The sequence below is a fragment of the Lactuca sativa genome, chromosome 2, assembly GCF_002870075.4.
Source record: "Lactuca sativa cultivar Salinas chromosome 2, Lsat_Salinas_v11, whole genome shotgun sequence".
NCBI lineage: Eukaryota > Viridiplantae > Streptophyta > Magnoliopsida > Asterales > Asteraceae > Lactuca > Lactuca sativa.
In genome coordinates this window covers 168,722,548-168,745,518 of record NC_056624.2, presented here as the reverse complement: position 1 = coordinate 168,745,518, position 22,971 = coordinate 168,722,548, and the positions used below count along the sequence as shown (strand labels likewise).

At 36.6% G+C, this 22,971-nt stretch overlaps 2 protein-coding genes across 2 annotated transcripts; one reads left to right on the top strand and one right to left on the bottom strand.

The window, feature by feature from the left end:
• The first annotated feature begins 13,815 nt into the window (after positions 1-13,815).
• On the top strand, positions 13,816-14,339 carry LOC111902978 (chalcone--flavanone isomerase). Its single transcript, XM_023898774.1, has 3 exons — positions 13,816-13,921; positions 14,069-14,227; positions 14,308-14,339. The coding sequence occupies exons 1-3, from the start codon at positions 13,816-13,818 to the stop codon at positions 14,337-14,339; spliced, it is 297 nt and encodes a 98-aa protein (XP_023754542.1).
• A 3,705-nt stretch (positions 14,340-18,044) lies between these two features.
• LOC111902977 (LRR receptor-like serine/threonine-protein kinase ER2) lies at positions 18,045-18,635 on the bottom strand. Its single transcript, XM_023898773.1, has one exon. It carries the CDS (start codon positions 18,633-18,635, stop codon positions 18,045-18,047), a length of 591 nt encoding a protein of 196 aa, XP_023754541.1.
• Positions 18,636-22,971: the final 4,336 nt, after the last annotated feature.

Genomic DNA, 22,971 nt, shown 5'->3' with positions numbered 1-22,971 from the left:
GTTGTGTTATATGTGGTATTTTGGGGAACTCACTAACTTTGTGCTTATGTTATGTTTTTTTAGTGTTTTTAGGTGTTCTTATATTAAATGAGGGGCACAGCTCCATTTCATCGCTTCCACGGGAGATTTGTGCGCATGATAACTTTTGATGATACTTTGATAAATGTTATGAGTTAAATGGTTCTATATAAGTTTTTCGTAAGTTATGAAATTGAATAATTACTTAAATTTTTTAATGAAAAATTTGGGTGGAAGTTCAGGTCATTATATTCAGGTCATTATAAGTTGGTATTAGAGCCTTGGTTTGAGGGATTCGGGCATACCCTCGGGTGTTCCTGAACTCAAATTGAGGAATTGGTAACATTTTCTAAAAGAAAACGATTGTGAAAAGGTTTTTAAGATAAAAAGGGGTGCGATGTGTGCAATCAACCAAGCTCAAGTAAGTATTTCAAAAAATACTCATACGTGTTTTATGATTGATGTTTGATACGAGTATATGAGAATTGCATGCTAGACTAGGGATAAGGATATGCTCAGTGTTGCCTGATAAGATGCCTGATTAGGTGAGATGCCCTATGCATGTTGTGTGAGCTGGTAGTGATGCATGCTAGAGGCTAGAGATTTTCAGGAGCTTTTGAGATAGGACTGCTTGATTATGCAATGCTTTTAGTTCTAGTTGCTTAAATATTGTTTGCTTTGTGCCTTGTAGGACTCATATTGATGTAAATTAATTATTGCATGAAGATGTTAAGTTACATGCTACAAAGGTTAAATAATCTCAGACTGATTGATTTGACCTTATTGTGTAGCTCTTGTCTGAGTCTAATTGTTATTGGGTTAGGTCTTTTAGTCGAAGGATTATTTAAGTTTTGTTACATGTAATTGTATTCGGGGAGTAGTTAGCTGACATTGATGAGAGTCCTTCAGCAGCTGATGGCAGGGTGAGGTGGGAATCCTAGGAGAGCCTGGGAAGAGGTAGGAATCCTAGGAGAGCCTGGGAAGTGCTTTAGCATATTTTGGAAGGTATCATTATGAGGAACTGGCTTAGATGATTCAGGATGATTCTGAGGAAAGTACGGATAGGTTTGGAAGGTAGTATTGGGCCCGCACTACTGAAAGCATAGGATCTTTACTTGAATCAAGGAAATTCCAAGAAATTCTAAGGAACTGGTTGAGGGTGGGAACATGGTTTGGCACCATGAATCCGTTGCAACATTTTGGTATTCATTAGCCTTTCAGTTATGGATGTCCGGGATGAAGAGGGGTCTAGTGATTTTTTAGGCCTTAGTGGCCATGTCAGCTTGGGATTGAATGGTGAAAATGTAGATGAGTAGTTGATTTTAAGGTTTTGTGGTCCTTTCTTGAGGTAGTGCCAGTCTGAGTCGCGGGACTCAAGAAGGAAGCGATTGGGACGAATGGCTTGAGGATTGCAGCCTAAGGTTGAGTGATCGACCAATGGCTTATGATGTCATTTTCTATGACTAGAATTCTGTTCTTCCAAGTTTTCTGTGTTGAGGGAAAGAGAGAATGAGCATACGATATCAGAATTTGGAGAAAGACCCAGTGATAGTTGCGGTATTTGTGAAAAAGGTGGGAATGGAAAAGAGGATTCTTGAGGTTTTATTGCCTTAAGATATTTCATATGTAGAAAGAGAGTCATTTTCGTAGAGACTGTACAATATGAGGATAAGGATATGTCTTCCTTGAGATCAGTTAGTGCATGTTTTAGAAGGTTTTTCCAGGTGATCAGAAGAAGTGAATCAGGAACGACGACTTTCTTTGTCTATGTTCTATCTCGACTACGAAGATGATGCCTCTTGTTTTTTGATTGATCCTCGCTATGAAGTGATGGTTAGGGATTCAGAAGTGAAGTGTGTGGTAATCCATTTTTTCCTGGATAGAGAATTGGTTCTATGAATAGACTGTTAGAGTTATTGCATTTGCATCTACATATGATTCTTGATGATAAAGTCGGCTATGATTGGGAACTTTACGAGGTCTCCATCCGATATTCGCAATGTCTTTGATTTTGTTTGGTCTTTATCTAGGAGATCATCTTGTGTTGTGTTATACATTCCAAAAGTCAGGGATGGTATGTATCTGATTGAGCTGGTTTGAAGTGTGGTTGTTTACGACGTCAGATGGTGATAGTTCGAACTCAAAATAAGGGAGAACTGGGTATGCTACTTGGAAGATCATCGATCTGTTCGAGTTTATGGTTTTAGAAGAATGGGTTCCAAGGATCGGCGATTCGGGTATGCAAGGCTTTGGTTCGAGACGAGAGTGTAGAGCAAGTTTCCATCAGATGTATGTGCTCAGAAATACATGAGTTGTCTTCATGGCAGGAAGTTTTTGGCAAGGAGATCTTTGTAGCCAGTGTTTCATTTTGTAGATGTCGATGAATTGATCAAGAGGTGTTTAGGTTGCTCGGGGTTTGATTCGGTAGTAAGTAGATCATTGAAGTGATTATCTATCTTTCCAATTGTGGGTCTATGGGTTCCTTGTCATCAGTTGGGATTGTACAAGGATGTGGAATTTTATCAAGGGAAGGTACTTTGGACACGTCAATATTTTTTTGAGAGTAGTAAAGTGCTTCATCTGGTTTGGGGTTTAGGCACCCGATATCATTTTATCATGGGATCTTAGTCTAATAGGCTCAGTGTGGTGGTGGTTGGGAAGGGAGACTGTGGAATTGCTCGATAATCTAGTGATTATGAGGTTATCAGAGTACAGATGAACCCATGTGAGGGATGGTCACTTAGGACCACCGGGGATAGTTCCAAGTGTGAGCCATTTTAGAATTTATACCCATGTCGGGGATTTGGATTGGTATTATCTTAAGACAACTAGACATCTAGTTTTGGTTGTGATTGGGATCAGGGTCTAAGAAAGGGATAATGATCTTTGGTTAGTGGTAAGTAGCGGAGAAAATGATATGGATTCATGGATATGATTAGTTTGAGGGATGTGTTAGGACCTCTCTTCATGTTCTTGTATGAAGAAGGCTCTGGGGTTCGAAGCACGACCCGAACACCTGATAGAGTCCAGCAGGACGGGGTTTTAACTCGTAGTGATTTCGGTTAAGCATTCTTGTGCATAGTTGGCAGGTTAATGGGTTGGGCTCATAGCGGTTGTGGAAGTGCTGTGAGACTGCGAAGCATCCATAACATTCATTAGATTAGTATGCGGTTGTGGAAGTGGTGTAAGACTACGGGGCGACCGAAGCATTCACTGGGTTGGTAGGTGGTTGCGACCGTGATGGAAGTCTATTACTTGGCTCGTATCATTCTCTATGATAATTTAGATCATTATAGGCTTGGGTGAGGGGTTATGAGTGGACCTCAACACATATAATAATTGGGTAGATAGTTGGTTGGGTTAGGGCTGAATGTAATGTGAGATTATGGTTTGGTTCGTAGCAATCACTGGAGTGAAGCATACTTGGTGATGTTGGTTGGTTGAGTTATCTCTTATTTGGAATGAATGACGGATGGAGTCGTATTGGCAGATGGGTCAGGACAACCTTTATCGATTCGTTTCTTAAGGTTAGGAGTTGATTTGGTATTCGAATCAAGATTTCTAGCATATGTGGATGGTCATGGTTTATGTTTTTTCGGATATCAATGAAATGGTTCACATCGGATGGATTTGTTAGGTTTGGGTTATAGAGTTGAATCATTATGGGAGCAGGTTGGAATGATTCTATATGTTTGGAAGTCAGTCACTGATTAGGGTTTCCAGTTTCCAGGCAGAACGGTTGGTTATTTTTTTATTGTCTAAGGGAAAAATATTAAGGTTCATTCTTAGTTAGGGTATGTGATTCTGTTAAGGTTGGGCTTTGATAGGAGTGTCAATGATTGGGCTTCGGTGTGAGATAATTCCTCGGCCTCAACCAGAATTTGGTTAGATCGACTAGTATGGAAGGAAGTGTCAGACTCCTATCTGTTAGGGAGAAGTTGGGCAGAGAGTCATAGGGAGCACTGAGATAATTCTAAAGATGACATAGCTTATCCTGCAGGTTATACAAAGGATGCTGACGGCCCAGAGCCGCTAGAAGAGTTATGCGGATCGGCGACACTCTGAGTTAGAGTTTCACGTAGGAGATTTAGTGCTCCTGAAGGTATCACCTTGGAAATGCGTTATCTGATTCAAGAAGCAGGGCATGTTGTGCCCCGAGTTCATTGGTCCTTTCAGAGTGGTAGTCCGAGTGGGCAAGGTAGCATACATGTTAGAGCTGCCAGAGGAGTTAAGTCAGATTCATGACACCTTCCATGTTTCCAAGTTGTGGAAGTGTGTGGCTGATGAGAAATCTATGGTCCCTTTGGAGGAAATTCAGGTTGATGGTCGTCTAAACTACATCAAGAGGTCGGTGGTGATTCTATATAGGAAGGAGAATACCTTGAGGAACAAGGTAGTGAACTTGGTCAAAGTTTTGTGGAAACATTGGAAAGGCTCTGAGTGGACTTAGGAGTCTGAGGCTGAGATGCGTGTGCATTACCCTGATCTTTTCACAACGGTTGACTTCGAGGATGAAGTCTGACTCAAGTAGGGGAGAATTATAACACTCTTTCCCTTGAATTTCCTTTTTCAACCTTAAAATGTTAATTATTTGCAAAGAAGGTCCTTACACTATGCGTACATGGATTGTACGTCGGACGTAAGACAGTAATTGGCTCGCGCCTTTTGTTGAGTACACGTTGTGTACACTGAGCGTAATAATGTTGTTACCAAACCCTAAATTTTGGGGGTTTGATTCCACTATTTAAGCATCTTATTCCCCTTGGACCTTCTTATGACCAGCCCCCATCCCTTTTAGCCCTAATATTGAAACCCTAGTCGTTGAGAGTGAGTTTTAAAGCCTTTGAGTGATTTTGAGTGTTCTTGGTCGTGAGGGAAGGGCATTAAAGAAGTGGTGCTGCACTCAAGCTCTTGGATCCTGAATCTACACTTCCTTGTTCATCTCCAGAAGGTATAAATTCGTTATGAAGATGAAGTTAAAAATGTTGAAATTGGCATTCGAAGCTTCTCGGATATTCTTTTTCAAAGCAGATATAAAACCAGTGTTACTTCGAGGGGGAGTTGGTCTTGATCGCTTGGAGCTCGTTTGGATGTTGAAGCTAGGACATCCAATCCTAACTTTGAGGGGGAGAATGTTAGGGTGCAAAGTTCTCCTTGGATGTAGCTTACCCTCTTTGGATGTGTAATGGGTTTAGCCTCTCCAATAAATAGGAAGTGAGTGGCTCCCATTTTCTGTAAGAACCCATATGAGAGATTAATCTAGTGAGAGAATTATTGCATAACCCAATTTGTAATAGCTTATTAGATTAATGAGAGCTTAAATGAATTTTTTACACTTTGTGTTCTTCGTGGTTGATTGATTCACTTAATCTTTACATTTTCGCATTTGTCATCATAATCGAGTCGCTACATATCCTTTCTTACACACAAGTGTTATGGAATTTTTTGTGACGCTAAAAGTTAAGGTTTTGGGATTTAGCTCTCTTTAGCTTTAACATCCCATAAAAATTTATAAAATTTAAACTTTTCAAAACAACCCTTTTTCTATAGAAGTATTTACGAAGAGTGTTGTTCCCAAAACATTATTTAAAAATCAGAATCTCTTTCAACATAGTTTTCAAAACATTCACATTATCAGAGTTTCCCAGAAATCATAAGTCCAAAACGTGAGGATGTGTACGGTCACGCCTTCACCTTGCCACGATCCACTAAATTACCTGAAACCATAAACCAAACTGTAAGCACAAAGCTTAGTGTGTTCCCCCAATATACCAACACCCAAACAGATAACATATACAAATAATAGCAGGTATTGGGTCCACATCTAAAAGACTGGATTACCCCTTGAGCCCACAGTATGAGTCCGGCTTTCCTATCAGTCCTACAACTCATATCTAGCTTGCTCTTGAGCCCACAGAATAAGTCTGGCTTACCCTTGGACCCACAGCTTATGTCTGGCTTGCTTCCTCAGTCCTTGGACTAGAATACCAATGAGTAGCCCTCAATACGAGTCTGGCATGCCCTCCTGGCCCTCAGCTCATATATGGCATACTCCAGGGTTTGTTGGCTACATCACAAAGCAGTACAACCTCAACCCAACCTGCACAATATGTCGACATATAACAGATAATATCATATACAGATAAACAGACAGTGTCACAGGTAGTCCTACAAATCTACCAGACTAACATATCAAGACTAGCATAATAACACTAGCATGCATATCTATTCCATACTCGGCATATCAACAATATCAGGCTACCAACCAAAGGGTCAGCCTTGGTGCCTTCGACCCGAAAGTACATTGAGGAAAACTCACCTCGAATGTAGAAGCTCCCCAAAAGAAAGTCCTTAGTTGTTGCCCTACCGGCTTCCGAGCTATCAATACCAATCAACACGCCCAATTAGCAATTGGGTTTCATGCTATAATCCATAATCCATACTTGGGGTAAAATGACCATTTTACCCCTACCCAACATACACCAAAATTGAGTCCCAAAACCAAAAGATCCACAAAAGCCCACTAATGGCCCAATTTTCCAAATTTGGCCCAACCCATATGGGTCTTATCCTAAGCTCATATTTTCCTTAAATCCAAATCAGGTTACCACAAACACCCTTTGGGAGAAACTTGGTTAAAAACATAAGTCAAAAGTCAAAGTCAACGGTCCAAGGTGACCTAACTCGCCGAGTTTCTTCATCAATATGCAAAAATAGGGAAAAATCAAGCCAACTCGCCAAGTTGACCCACCAACTCGACGAGTTCCTCTATCAATATGAAGATGTCGGGGAAAACCGAGCCAACCCATCGAGTTATCCAACAAACTCGCCGAGTTCTCCATAAACCCACCACTTAACACATTAAGCACTTAATCCATGAGTTCATGACTCCAAAATATAGATCTGACTTCCTTGAGTTGGAAAACCATGTAAAGTTGCTAACTTTACGTCCATGCATGCCTAGATGAAGCTCTTAGGCTTCAAATGAACTAAATACTCAACTTAATGCATGCATGACATCAAGATCCTCCTAAAGTTTGCACCTTTAAGCTCAAGGGTAGCAAAACAAACTCAGATCTTAAAGGATGAACCTTTACACCACCAATCTTATCCATAAAATCAAAAAGGAGGCCAAAATCACAATAAAACCCAAGTGAGAAGGTCTAAGCTATTAATCACCAAGTTCCTGACTTTTTACCTCAAATGGTTGCCAAAAGTGTGATAGATTTTTGGATCCCAAAGCTTCCCTCAAAGATAAAATAACTTCAAGCTCTTCCAAACCATCACCAAGCACCAAAAGCACACAAAAATCCACTCAAAACCACAAGATTCCCAACAAGAGGCTCACAATTCGATTTAGGATTTCAGGAGGACAATAAGGCTCATATGGAGGCCAAAAGAAAGACTTAAGGCCTTTAAATAGGGTGCAAGACCCTAAAATTTAAGGTTTCCTTCTGAGTGGCTAACTCGTCGAGTTGAGGCTCCTAAACTCGTCGAGTTGCCTCATCAAACTTCCAGTCAAGCCAACTTCTACTCTCCGAGTTAAGGCTCCTTAACTCGTCGAGTAGACCCATTAAATCCACGATTCTTCATCTTCAACTCGCTGAGTTCAACTAGAAATTGGCATAATTCCACAATTAACCTTCTAGATTCTGGGTGTTACAACTCTCTCCCACTTAAATTAGATTTCGTCCTTGAAACCGCTTCTTACTAACACTCATAACCCAAATAACCACTTGAGGAACGCACCAGAAATTCTGAACAGAACTACCTTCCCAAAACAATCAAACCCAAATAGAAACTGGCAACCTAAAGAAGAACAACCCATGATCCCATGCAAAGACCCAACCTTATATATCCGAACTTGGGTATTGAATTGGTCTGACTCCCTGGTAGACCTCCTAATCTGATCTGATTGCTAAAACCATGACACTTATCCATCGAACAATCTATTCATCCTTTGATGATAACAGTTTCATAAACACAAAAGATATAAAAAATACAGACTTCCTCGACTGTCGGGCCGATACACTGCTGTTAAGAGCCTGAAACCTCATCTTTTTCCCTTCAATCACAAAATGAAGCCACCTTAGAGCGCGGACACATAAACTATACTCTGAATCCTCTAACTGATGCCTTTGATATATAGATTTCTTAACCCCCTCCGCTCTGGATACAGACCTTGCACGGTCCCACTCGCGATTCCCAACACGAGTTTCCACCAAAATCCTGGTTGAAATGGTTACCCGTGATACATCCTCAAGGAATCTTCCCTAAAACTGATGAATATCCATTTGAATCTACCCCCAGTCCCTAACTGGGGCATTACCAGAACCATGAAGAATGATCCTCGAAACACACCGACCGCGAACTTATCCCAAGACCGAACCATATGATGAACCCAAAATCTTAACACCCTTGACTCTTTGCTATGCCATTACCGAACACTACTTTGACGAGTAACAACGATCAAACGATGAACTTTTGTGATACATCAAACCCTTACCGACTTCGGTGTACCCCCACCTGGGCACCCGCTCGATACAATCCCCAAGAACTCTATGACTTACAACTGCATAAGGAATTTCCAATTTGAGAATCACAACTCTAACAACCGCTTGCGAACAACTGGAATTATTGCATACAACCTGCTGAGACTTTCCGATAACTATCTGATAATTCTCTCAATCCTTACTACTTCCCTTATCCAACCAACAGATTACAACTCGCCCGACTCCCACCAACACGTCAACCCGAAAACACTACAAGCAGAAGAAATGAACCATTATGATCTCTAGGCCCACAGCCTATGACTAGAATACCCCTACAAGGTCCTCAGCATAGGTCTGGATTTCCTCTGAGTCCACATCATGAGTTTGGTATGCCCTCCCTGGCCCTCAACCCATGACTGGAATGCTCCCGTTAACCTACCGACACTATCGTCCTTGCATCATTGGCCCAACACTCTGGGCCTGAAGATACCCACCTCATTCCAATACCTTGAAGGGACCTAAACAATTCCCTTACAATGCCAAATAAGCACCACAAAACGGCTACCAAGCAAAACCTTACGAAAACAAAGTCGCACACAATCGCGGATAGGATAAAGGTTGCACTCTTGGTCAAAATCGGAAGCTAAAACCCAAAAGAACCATGCACAATATTCGAACCAAAAGCCCCAATTCCATCTTGCCCAGCTCACATGGAACACCTCCATACACATACTTTAGAAATACATAATCTCATCCAAAAAGAAAAAAAAAACACCAGAGATTATCGAGAAGGCCACCTTACTCAAAACAGGAAATATCATCATGATCGGTCAAACAAGACCCCATACTTGTGAGACTGAATAGATTCCAACACTAACCCTCTAGCTCAATAAAACCTTCAAGATGATCCTGAAGGTTACAAACACCTGATTCTGCCATGAACCAATCTCCCACTCTACCATTGAGGGTAATACACCTGAAGACCGAACGAACATAGAATATACTAAACATGAAGGTAGGGGTGTCAAATCGGGCAGTCGTGTCATGTTTTTATCTGGCACGACACGACACGACAAGGTTTTGTATAACACGAACACGACACGACACGATGGCGTGTTATTTTTCATTAACACGAAAACGAACCAATTAAAACACGGCACGACAAATATAATATTACATAACTATTAGTGTATTTCGTTCACACTTAAAGATATATAACACGACAAAAACGACAAACACGACAACCACATGCTTAATCGTGTCAATTCCGTGTCGATTTATGAACACAAACACGACACGACACGACATCGTGTTTTTTAATCTTGACACGAAAACGACACGAACATGAATTCGAATTTGGATTTCGACCCGATTTCGTTTCGTTTCGTGTATTTTTATCGTGTTGTGTCATAAATTGACACCCCTACATGAGGGTAGCTGACACATTCCTTGACCTTTAACTGGCACCACTTAAATCCTTCAGAGAATTCTCGTTAAATAACGAACTCAACGACCAATGGCCTCGGATACCTTGACACCCAAACCAGAGAAACCACAACCCACCTGGAGCTGAACATACTTGCTTCTGAAAAGGTTCCACCAACCAACATCTGCCCAACAGATCTGAAAGCATCAAACCAACCAGCAAACTGACAGAACCCTCAATGACTGACGTTCAACCTAGGAATCCCAATTCTCCTTCACTTAGAACTCGAACCACCGCCCACTGGTGATGAACCAAAACATAACCCAAGTAGCCCATCCAGGTACAACCATACCTGACCATGAAACGAATATCACCCGCAGAATTGTCCCCCAGGTTCGGATCAAACGAACCCCACGAGGAACCTGAAATACAACTGAAGACCTCGAATCTTCCATAATATCCACTTACAAAGCATAGACAACTACCGATTTACGATCCATACATGCACCCCTGCATGCAACCCACACGACAATTCGGCAGCTGGCCTTCCCATCCCCCTCCAAGGAGATGGACCTTGCTCACATCACTAAGATACTCGTGCCATATCAAACCACTTGCACACACCAACGCGGACATGTTATTTCCAACCACCACGACCAACAGATCTCAAGCTGAGAATCTCGTCTAACTCGGGAGGTCAAAAGCCTGCCCACTCCCTCTAACTCAGAAAAAGAACAAAAGAGCAAGATCCTTGCCAAAGATAACGACAAACCTATTTGACAATCCGCCACTTAAATCCCCGATGCGATCTTGCCAATTAAACTTATGAAGCTAATAGATAGTGAGTATTTAACTAGATCTTCGCCAATTAAACTTTTATGCTTCAATTAGTATGAGATTGGAAGAAGAATATGTCCATCTCTCCTTCTCAAGCTCTCTATATTGATTTGGATAAAATAAGAGGGAAGAGAAGCTATCTCCAAATTTTTTCATGTTTTATTTCTTAATCTGGCCACTAAACTTTTCATATTTACATTTTAACCTTCTTTATCTCTTGACTTTTATCTAATAGGAAAATATTTTTACAAATAGTAAATTACACTAATGGTCCCTACGGTTTAGGGTAATTTGCGTGTTTGGTCTCTAATTTATTTTTTTAACTCGGAAGGTCCCTACTATTTGTTTTTGTTACACGCTTGGTCCCTGTCTTATCTAAAAAAACTATTTTGCCATTGATTTTTTAATTTATTTAAATAAACACACCCCTAACCCCACCTCCTCACCTTACCTTACATACCCCACCATTTTTCCTTATTTAAATAATAATCTTTTTAGGTAAGACATAGATCAAGCGCGTAACAAAAACAAAGAGTGGAGACCAAGTGCGTAACAAAAACAAACAACAATGACTTTTCGAGTTAAAAAAATAAGTTAGAGACCAATCGTGCAAATTACCCCAAACCATAGGAACCATTCATGTAATTTACTCTTTTACAAATGATCCTTCCCCACCTATGACAAAAATAGTAATCTCACTTAAGTTAGTCAAACTCATCTTTCATAAAACTATGAGAAAATTACAAATTTAGCCAAAAATGTTAATTACTTTGTGGAAAATAGCCTAAAAAAACTCAAATTACAAAAATAACCGTCAAAATTGCAGATGGACTCAGTCCATCTGTGATTTTACGTCCATCTGTGATTTCCCCTTTTTCAGGGGTATAAAAATGTAATTTTTTTTTCTTCATTCATTTTCCAAACTTTTTTTAGGAGATCTCTCTCTGGAGGCACTACGAACGATTTTATTTTTCAAAGTTTTTATTGGATAATTAATTTTATTATAGATGTTTTAAAACAAATATTGCAAAGAAATATGAACTAAATTGATAATTTTTTGCAAAAATTTATATATAATAAGGTTGTTTCGTAGTTAAACTCAATCAATTTGTAGTCAAAACTAAAAAAATATAAAAAATAAATAAATAAACGTAAAATCGCAGGTGGGATGAGAGGAAATTGCAGTTCATCTGCGATTTTAGTCAAAGATGAGGCTATTTATACGGAAAAAATCAAAAAAAACTAAAAAAAAACATCTGCGAACGTACAAGTCGCTAAAGCACAACTGTGTTTAGCGACTTGTACGTTCGCAGATGGAATGCTAAAATCACATATGGGCTTAATCCATCTACCGATTTTCATGGTTATATTTGTAATTTGGGTATTTTTTTTGTTATTTTCCGCAAAGTAATTAATAAATTTGGCTATATTTGTAATTTTCTCTAAAACTATCACCTTTAGACCATACTCTTAAATTTGATTCTAATATTATTTTAAATAAGTTTCTATAATTATATTTATCAATATCATTTAATTAATTATATTTAAACTTTCTAATTGGTTTCTTTTGATTTTATATTATTTATTTCTAAAAAATATTACTTTCATGAAAAAAAAAAAGTAAGTTTTAAGCCCATTTTGAATGATGTTACATAAACATATCTTATTCATATATTTTGGACAATTTCGCCCCATGTCGTGTTTCCTTACGGTGGAAACAAAATACTTCCTCAAGATTCATGGATTGAGGTGTGGGAGAATTAGCCTTACCATTAAGAGTTTTGTTTTTTTTTCCCTCAAGATGCCTGGATTGAGGCGTCTAGAATTAGCCTTCTTTGAGGTGAGGGTTTTGGATTTGACCATGTTAGACATCTCCATGTTGGGTTTTGGATTTGGCCATGTCAGACATCTCCATGTTGTCCATGTTGTAGTCACTTTTTTTCAAATTTATGTTTATTATGTTTGTTGTTTTAAGCACGTTTTAATAAATTGTATTAATGGAAAATGTGTTGGACAATTTTTAGATTTTTATTTATTATATTTGTAGTTGGACATGTAAAAATTTATATGTTAAATTGCATTGGATTTTTTTATTAAGTTTAAGCAAAAAATATGGATGATTTTTGAATATTGATGGTTTTTTATTACCATTTTACCACGAATTATCCACGGAACTTTGTAACTAATTTAGCCAAAAATTTCATAAAAAATCTATCATGAACTCGGTCCGTTGGAAATCCGTCACCACACTAACGAACACTTTCAAAAAAAAGTTATGTTGGTAATTTGTCAAAAAAAATGAATTATCGACATTCCATCACAAATCTTATCCGTCGTAAAACCATCACAAAAAGTTACTAAAAAAGTTGTCGAAAAATTATATAAACTAGATAGTTTGAAATTTGTCGGTAGTTATGGACGAAATGTTTCATCCGTAAACTGTCATGTTGGCAATCCATCCATGCTTGTTGACAGATATTTTTCCATCAGAATTTTGTCGCTAAACCGTCTTTTTGATTGAAACAGGCCTTAAATTGCCCAATTTTTTTAAGTGGTGAGATCATTATTAATTCGTATGGTTATTTATGTAACATAGTTTTAGGTTTTAGTCGGTATAAATTATCATCAAAAGTCATTAATTCAACCGAGTTTTATCGAATAACATGCTAAAATATCAAATTTATATTTTTTAAGTGTTTATTGATTTATCGGATGTTAATATATATATATATATATATATATATATATATATATATATATATATATATATAGAGAGAGAGAGAGAGAGAGAGAAAGGTTCGAGTGTTTTAAGTAAGTATTGTGTTATTGTATGCATAAATGTAGGTCATTCAAAATTAAATAAAAATTTAAATAATTAAATAAATAAACAAGGGTGTTTTAGTATTTTGATAAATAGCTTCCACAAATAGTCCCCATAATCATGCTAGCATTCGCTTTTAACCTAATTTTTTTTCTTATATACAGCCGTCATCAGTCAAACACCTTCTCTCACTCTCTCCGTTCAACTCCGACTGTATTACCATGGCTCCACCGCCATCCCCTACCAGTCTCCAGATCGAATATGTCGTATTTCCACCATCCGTCAAGCCTCCTGGTGCAACCACCACTTTGTTCCTCGTTGGCGCAAGTATTAATTCCCATATTAAAATCAATAATTAAACTCGATCTTCCACAGATAAAAAATCATGTCACTTTCATCTCTTCAGTTAGGTTTACAATTTTATTGTTAATTGGAGTTTTAATCGTCTAAATCGTGGTTTCTATCATGCGCAAGGTGTGAGAGGTATGGAAATCGAAGGTAACTTCGTGAAGTTCATGGGAATTGGTGTGTATCTGGAGGATAAAGCTATTTCGTCACTTGCCGTTAAGTGGAATGGGAAAACTGCTGCTGAGTTGACAGATTACGTTGAGTTCTTCAGAAACATTATTACTGGTAAGCTTCAACTAATTTTGTGCTTATGACTCTGATTTGCTATTCCATGTTATATAAATAAATTTGTGCTTTGATTTTAGGTGTTATTAAGTGTTTACAAAAAAAAGTATAATTACAAATATATATTATGTCAGAATGTGTATTATTGTATGGTTCAATCATATTTGTTATTTTTCAATATATTGGTAAATATATTCCGTCAAAATTTCCGAAATAGGAGAATTATCATCCATACAATCAGATTTTTAAAATTAATAGAATCTATTTTCTCTTAAAATATGCAATTTTCCTTTTTTAAATTTATGTTAATTGACTAAAATACCCTTAGAATGAAATTAGATGGTATTTTTTAATTATCTTTAATTTAATAATATGTATTATTCACTTTTCAAAAATAAGTAAAATGATTGGTCCATAATGATTCATACATTTTTACAATACTTAGTTTGAATAGAATAATCTAAGCATATATATATATATATATATATATATATATATATATATATATATATATATATATATATATATATATATAGGAGGGTTCGATTGAGAACAAAAAAAGGATGAGAATGGAGGAATCATTCTCAGCCACTCATTTATTTTTGCCGCAAAAGTCTACGTGGTACCAGTAGAAATGGGAAAGGAATAGACATGTGTTTTCCAACAAAACATGTTTCCTTAAACTATGTTAATCATTACCTTAATATATACAAAAACATAGTTTTTTCGTTTTTTTTTTTTAATTTTTAAGAAGCTATTTTTATCGAAAAATGATTTTAAATATACCAAAATTCATGATTTTTTATTCTCTACAAATAGACATCCATATTGATATAGTTTTAAGATAAAATAAAAAATTTATTTTTTTTATATTTTCAGCTATCGTTATTCATAAGTGAATAAAAATGAATCAGGTTTTTACTACAGTACATTCGTTATTCAGTTATGAATAAAACTATGATAATTTTTTTTTACAATTTAAGTATCATTCATATATGAATATAGCATATAATAAACATAGTATATTCATATTTAAATAGTAGACGATGCATTCACTTATGAATATTACATAGTATATTCACTTGTGAATATTAGATGGTATATTCACTTATGAATATTAGATAATATTTTCATATCTGAATATTACAGAGTATTACATGGTATATCACATGTGAATATTACATAGTATATTCATTTGTGAATATTAGATGATATATTCACTTATGAATATTACACAGTATATTCACATATGAATATTATAATGTATTTTCACAAATATATATATATATATATATATATATATATATATATATATATAATTTTTATATGTTATTCACATATGAATAACATAGAGACTTTCCTGTCAAATGATCCAACCAAACACACCATACATTTCTATCCAAACAAGATTAAACAATAGCAAACAAACATCCATGAAATCATTGTCATCTGTTTTCTTTCCTGTCAAATGAAACAAACCAAACTCCCTTCGTTATCGTTGATTTCCAGTCAAACCCCTTTCTCCATCTGTTCATGATGAACACACCAAACCTGATCAAATCCTTTTCCCCCATCTACTCACCCGTTGAACATCGATCACCCAAACACCCACCTAACTGATTTACAATCAAAATAAAAGAAACGAGAAGAGGACCGTACCAATTAAAGCAACAACTGCCCCATCGAGATCCTTCAGCACTTCCCGTCGATTACCACAGCGAAAAGCCACCATCTTCCAGACTATTTACGTCGATTGGAACCTCGGTTTCCCTTTATGCCTTGGCTCGCTGACCCACTAACACCGATGCCATCTTCCCTCGCCTCCCTCTTTCTTCATTTCTCGCCGGCAGGAAGCAAATGAGAGGCAGCGGACGCCCGACCCAATCTCCTAGCAAAACCAAACCCTCGCTTCTGGCTTCTTTCCGATCGCAATCTCCTAGCAAAACCAAACACCTCCTCCTTTGGTCTAGTCAAAACCACGGAGACCATCTCGGTTTGCGATTCGGGCGACGAACCTCCGTGCTTCTCCCCCTTAATCAGACGAAGACGAGCACCGGAGAATCTTCATATTGGTCTCCTTTGTTGCCGACGACGGGAGGTGAACGAAGGGTTGCTGCAAAGCCCGCTGTGTTCGTTCATCGATTCGCTTCTCGTTTTCCTCTCGCCATCATTTGCTTCGTATCCCCTTTACGGCTTTACCCGATCAAAAAAATGGATTGATGATGGTTTAATCGAAGAAATCTGGATGATTGTTGAAAGTTGGAGAAGAAATTTGGATGATGAACGATGAATGGGTTTGAACTACAGATACGTATTTGATATTAAAGGTTGTTCTCATATTTACAAGTTTGCCACCGTGTCTTTTTATGCTTGAATAAAATGAATGGCTGTGAATGATTCCTTCATTCTCAACCTTTTTTATTTTCTCAATTGAACTCACCTCTATATATATATATATATATATATATATATATATATATATATATATATATATATATATATATATATATATATATATATATATATATATATATATATATATATATATATATATATATATATATAACCTTGATATTTAAATCAATAAAAACTTTTACTATTTTTTAAACAAACAATTAAAATAACATATTCACAACAAAAATTATTATAAATCAATAAGCATTATTAACATTAAAACTAAGTAGCAAAACATTTATCAACGTATAGTTAAGTTGTCGTAAACTAAAAGATACATAAAATATTACTAAAATACAAAAACAAAATAAATATATGTTATAATTTGTTTAGCATTACTATAAGACCAAATAGAGTGTATTATTTTCTATTAGACCGAATAGAACGGAGAGGAACCGTATCCTATGATATGACGAATGAAGTGTCATCGTGCTGGTGCGGTGAACATGACACCGTCTAAGGTTGTGATAGTACAATGGATATATCGTACATGAATATGTTATCGCACTAAAAAAATCAAATCCACCACACCTTAATAGTAATAAACAACTATTTTTTTTTTAATTATTTGTCTTTTTTTTAAAACTATAAATACCTCACTTCATATCAAATATTTCACACAACCAATATATATTCTTTCACACAAACTACAACATTTTTCACTCTCAAAATAAATCCAATTAACTCTCATGCCAACCTCACTCCAAGATCCGGTCAAAACAAACTGTGTGCTAGTAGTTAGAAGACCGATTGCAAATGTTCCTCTTTTGTATCCATCGGCTTACCGACCGCAACTTGATCCATTTATGATTTTGCACTAAGCCCAACACATACCCCAACCCCACACTTTCATTACCATAAATTTACACCATACAACCCTTAAGCCTAACCTTATTCCTAAAAATTTCCCCTCTAATCGAATACATTTAGTAAGCCAAGCCCAACATCGGAACTCAAATTTATTCGGGAAACCCAACCCAAATCGAAATCCAAACCCAAATTTGTTTGGGAAACCCAAGAGGCACTATCTAATGAAGAACATAAATTAGGGTTTGATGAAATAGGATCAAACAGAGAAAGATTGAAAAGAAGAAGATGATGAAATTGACTAATTGATTACACGATTAACTCAATCTAAAAGATTGCCCAGGGAATCTCCTTCTCTCTAAGCCGAAAGCTTAAGAGCAAATACAAAGTATTACACTATCAAATTTCTAGACTGCCCTCTACTGTGACATTTCTCTCTATTTATTATAATCCTAACCCACCTAGGTGAATTTCCTGTTTTTCCCTTTACTGGGCCTTCTAGACAAAACCTATAAAATTCTTGCTTAAATGATATTTGGGCCCAGCAATACTCATTTCATATCATTACTCCTGCCTTCCAAAAATTCTTGTCCTCAAGACTTGTTTCAAGAAATTGGATCTGAATTGCCCATGCTTCCTCCCCTGTAGCATCTTCAGCCAGTCGCCCTTTCCACCAAGATAACCACCAATCAAATTGTTCCCAGCAAGCAATGATAGAACAGGAAACGATAAAAATGATGGGAATCCTCCAATCCGAAGCACTCAATTTCAGTTCTGATAGCAAAATTTGTTCAGAGAAAAATTTCATTTCACTTTTAAGCAATTTATGCTTATCAGCTAAAATATATACCAATTCCATTTCTTGTGATGCACAAATATCATGCCAATATTCATGTGCCTTGTAACCTTGTAGTTCTCTGATTCTTATACATGTGATTAGCTCTAGCAATGCTAGTCCAAAAGCGTATATGTCCACCTTTTCTGTTATTGGTTCTGCATTGAAGTATTCTGGTTCTAGATAACCTAACATTCTATTGACTAACTCTTCCTCATTGTATGCTTCTTGTTCAGTGAGCAAGATGAAGTGCCCAATGTCAGCAACCAAAGGCTCATAAACTTGGATTAAGGGAATGTGTTTAGGCTGCATGTTTATGTGAACTATACACCCCACCCTGCAATCTTCATGAAAGTACCATAATGTTGTTGTTTCCTTTTCACCTGTAAATGAATGTCTAGGGAGCCATTGTACACATACTCAAAAACTAACAGCCTCTGATTCCCATCAGTGCAAAACCCAGCTAACCACACCACATTTATATGTTGTGTAGTGTGTACAATTTAATATTCTTACATCCTTATATAAATCAATAGGAGTATTTGGATAAACTTGTAGAGAGGATATAGCGTATCCATCAAGATTGGAATTAATGTAATAGTAGCTAACATGCAGGACATCCCCCTTAGCCTGATTTCCAGGTTCGTACCTCCTTGCAACTTTGGGTTGGCTTGAAACTAACAGACGTTGATACATTGACGCTCTATGATATACAACCCGCATTCCTGGTTTGTCCTTGTTGTGAACGAACTCACCCAATGTCTTGAGCCAAACCATGTCTAAATGTGTCTCATCACAAATGTTCAAGTTCACACATGGCTGACCAGTACAAACCGTATGGTCGTCTTCTCGGTTGATGGTAATTCTGGGACAACATATGAGTGATACAACCAAGGAATTCATCCAATTGTAAGACAAGAAAGTATGAATAACATCGTTATCAACCACTATTATTTGCGGGATATCAATGATTCTTTCTAATTTCAGTATTTTACGTCTAGAAGTGATCTCCGTGTAAACCCCACGAAATTCCTTTTCGCATCTTGCTTTCCAATCCGTCTTGTTATGCGAGCGTACCCCTTGATCTCGTTGAAGGACTTGAGACGTTTTTGATGAAGGAAACCCACAGAAACGTTGATAAGGGTTTAAGTGGGTAACATACTTTGTATCTTCTGATTCTCGGTCGTGGGCCTAGACACCTTTGCCCCTCTACTACCAGTCCAACCAAACATAGATGGATCTTGAGTTGAATAATGCATTGGACTTAGACCAATGATTGGCAGATTACAGAAATGATGGGATAGAGTACCGATCGACGGAAATAACCCCTCCTCAGCGGCATTGAGGAATTCCTCTATATAATCTGCAATTGAATCGGTTTGCTTCATGGTTGTTGACTGTTCACCAGAGTTTTCGATCTCTAAACTACTGAAACGTTGGAGTAATTCCGTCTGAAATTTCTCCCATGTAATCGATTCGTAGATCTCATTCAAAATCCTGAACCAAATTTGAGCAACACCCTTCATACTCGATTGAAGTAAACAGATTTGTAGGGGAGGAGGTGTACCATTACTTCGGAAGTACAACGTGGCCTACTGAATCCAACCTTGGGGATCAACACCAGAAAATTCAGGAAGCGTGATTTCCTCCACCGCCCTTGGAGTCGAGAATCCCTCAATTGAAGGTTGGATGACCCTCGGTGCAACTGCAACATCACGTGAAGGAGGAGTAGTACCCATAAAACACATCAGATTGTCAAGCGCAGATTGTAAACTGCTAACCATGCCATACGTAGTATCCCTAGAAGCATCCTCAACCACCGGTTCTAGTAACTTCACGATCGAATCTGGAAAAGTGCTAATATTAGAGAAATACTCATTCATAGTAGCTTTAATCTTCAAAATTTGTTCCGCATGGTCATCTAAACGTAAATCCAGAGATTGAGTCTCAACTGTTGGCTAAACCATCCTCCTCATATAGTAGAATGTGGCAGGTCAAGGGTAGGTCGGACCAATGATGAAGAACAGAAATTAGGGTTTGATGAAATAGGATCAAACAGAGAAAGATTGAAAAGAAGAAGATGATGAAATTGACTAATTGATCACATGATTAACTCAATCTAAAAGATTGCCTAGGGAATCTCCCTCTCTCTAAGCCGAAAGCTTAAGAGAAAATACAAAGTATTACACTATAAAATTTCTAGACTGCCCTCTACTGTGACCTTTCTCTCTATTTATTATAATCCTAACCCACCTAGGTGAATTTCCTGTTTTTCCCTTTACTGGGCCTTCTAGACAAAACCTATAAAATTCTTTCTTAAATGATATTTGGGCCCAACAATACTCATTTCGTATCACCATCTAACCCTAAAAGACCAAGAAAGGGGAAAGCATTGATTAGAAAAGAAAATGCGACCCCTCAACAATGGATACCAGAAGAAGAGGAAAAAATAACGAATCGTGGGTCGACATCTCAGAGGATCCTATAAACGGGAATGCGCAAAAAAAGGAGCAGTTTGGTGATGCATTAAGGAGCAAATTCACATCGTTATGGGTCGTTGCGAGTATCGGAGAAACGAATAATGTACTAGAAAGTTTCGTGAAATGAACAAAATGATCACAAAATTTAACGAGACACTTATCAACTTAATATGTCAAAGGAAAAAGCGGTGAAGATGATAAAACGAATTTTGAAACGGCGCTTAAAATTTATAGAAAAGTTAATAAGAGGCAAGTCAAGTATATTGATATTTGGAAATTTTTATCCGCTTTCCCAAGGTCGCAAAAAGAGTATGATAGCGAACAAGGCGGTTTGAAGAGAACCAAAGTTTTCAAGACGAGTTACATCACTTTATCGGATGTTCATTTCATATTTGATTTGAACAAAGAGGAGAATGAGCTCGAACTCGAAGACATAGTCTTCCCAATTGATCGAGATAAGACAAAAAGAGAGGGTCTTCGTCGAATACGTTGGGAACCGAAACAAAAAATGACATACGCAGAGGTCGCTAGTAGTTCCGAAGTCTATAATTTGAATTTCGAAAAGGAGAAATTGGAGGACAAAAAGAAATCTTAAGATGAGAAGCAAAGAGCACGAAAAGAAAAACAAAAAAATCATGATGTAGAATTTTTAACGTTCAATAACGATCATCTCAGCGGAAACGAGCGTGAGATGGTTTTGAACGCTCGAGATGAAATCATGAAAAATATTAGAATTAGACTTATTTTTTAGTGTTTATTTAATTATCGTTTTTAGCTATGTAATCTTTATAATTAAATTAATGGAATATTTCTCTTTTATTATTATAAATATGTATTTTAAATGTTTTTATAATTATTAAATTAATTTTAATTTAAAATGTGGTGAATGTGGTACAATTTCCTATGAACTTTTTGGAATGAAGGCAGACGACGTGAAAATAATGTGGTTTTACGTGACATGTCAAAAATATGATATACTATGGTACAATATCCCCGGTCTTAAATTGTAGATGTAGAAAAAAAAATCACCTAATTTACTAATTAGATACTTACTTCTTTTGCCAAACAAGAATTATAATTACATAGTGAGTATTTATTACTTTTAAGTAAGGATTACTTTTTGTGGTTATAATAATTTTAATTAAGTTTAATATTTCAAAGAACGTTGAATTTTAACGTCGCAAACTTTAATAATATCAAATGAAATAATTAATTTCGAATAACCAAGGATTTAAAGATTTGCGATAAATTAATAATTAATAAACGAGTCTGAAAATAAGTTTGAGTATTGATTGGGTTCATTTAACTTGACTTTGAGTCTAGTTTTTAATGAGTTATGGGTCGTTTGATAGTTGCTGACTAAGAAAGTGCTGATTGAGAAAGGTCTGTCTGAGTAATAAGTTCTGACTGAGTAAGAAACTATGTTGTTTGATTATACATCTGAGTGAATGTGCTGACTGATACAAAATGACCATTTTACCCTCATGCTCTTTATAATAATAATAATAATAATAATAATAATAATAATAATAATAATAATAAAAGTAATAATAATAATAATAATAAAAGCAATAATAATAATAATAATAATAATAATAATAATAATAAAAGTAATAATAAAAAATAATAATAATAAAAGCAATAATAATAATAATAATAATAATAATAATAATAATAATAATAATGTATACAAAAAACTTCCAGCATAATAGACATTAAATATACTATTTTAGAGATTAAAACACAAAAAAACCCTTTAGCTTGCTGGTAAACATCATTCTATGTATAGAGGAGACCCAAGTTCAATTCTCGTAACCTCCAATTACACTTGTTTTTATCCAAGGCCAAGGGTATTATTGTAAAGTATTGCTTTCTTTCTCAGTCAGCCTCCTGCCAACTCCTTTCTCAGTCAGACATTTCTTACCGAGTCAGATGGCCAGAATTGGATTATCAAACACATTTTGCTGACCGAGTCAGCAAAAAACGTCTGACTTGACTCGGTCAGACGCATATCAAACGGGGCCTAATCTGGAATATTTCACGAGTAACTTGACTCATTTATACACCTAGAGTCGAGATTAGTCGCGCTTTAAAAAAATGAAATATTTACAGATCATACTATATTATATAATATTAAGGATGTTTCTTTGCATTTTAACTTTGTAAAA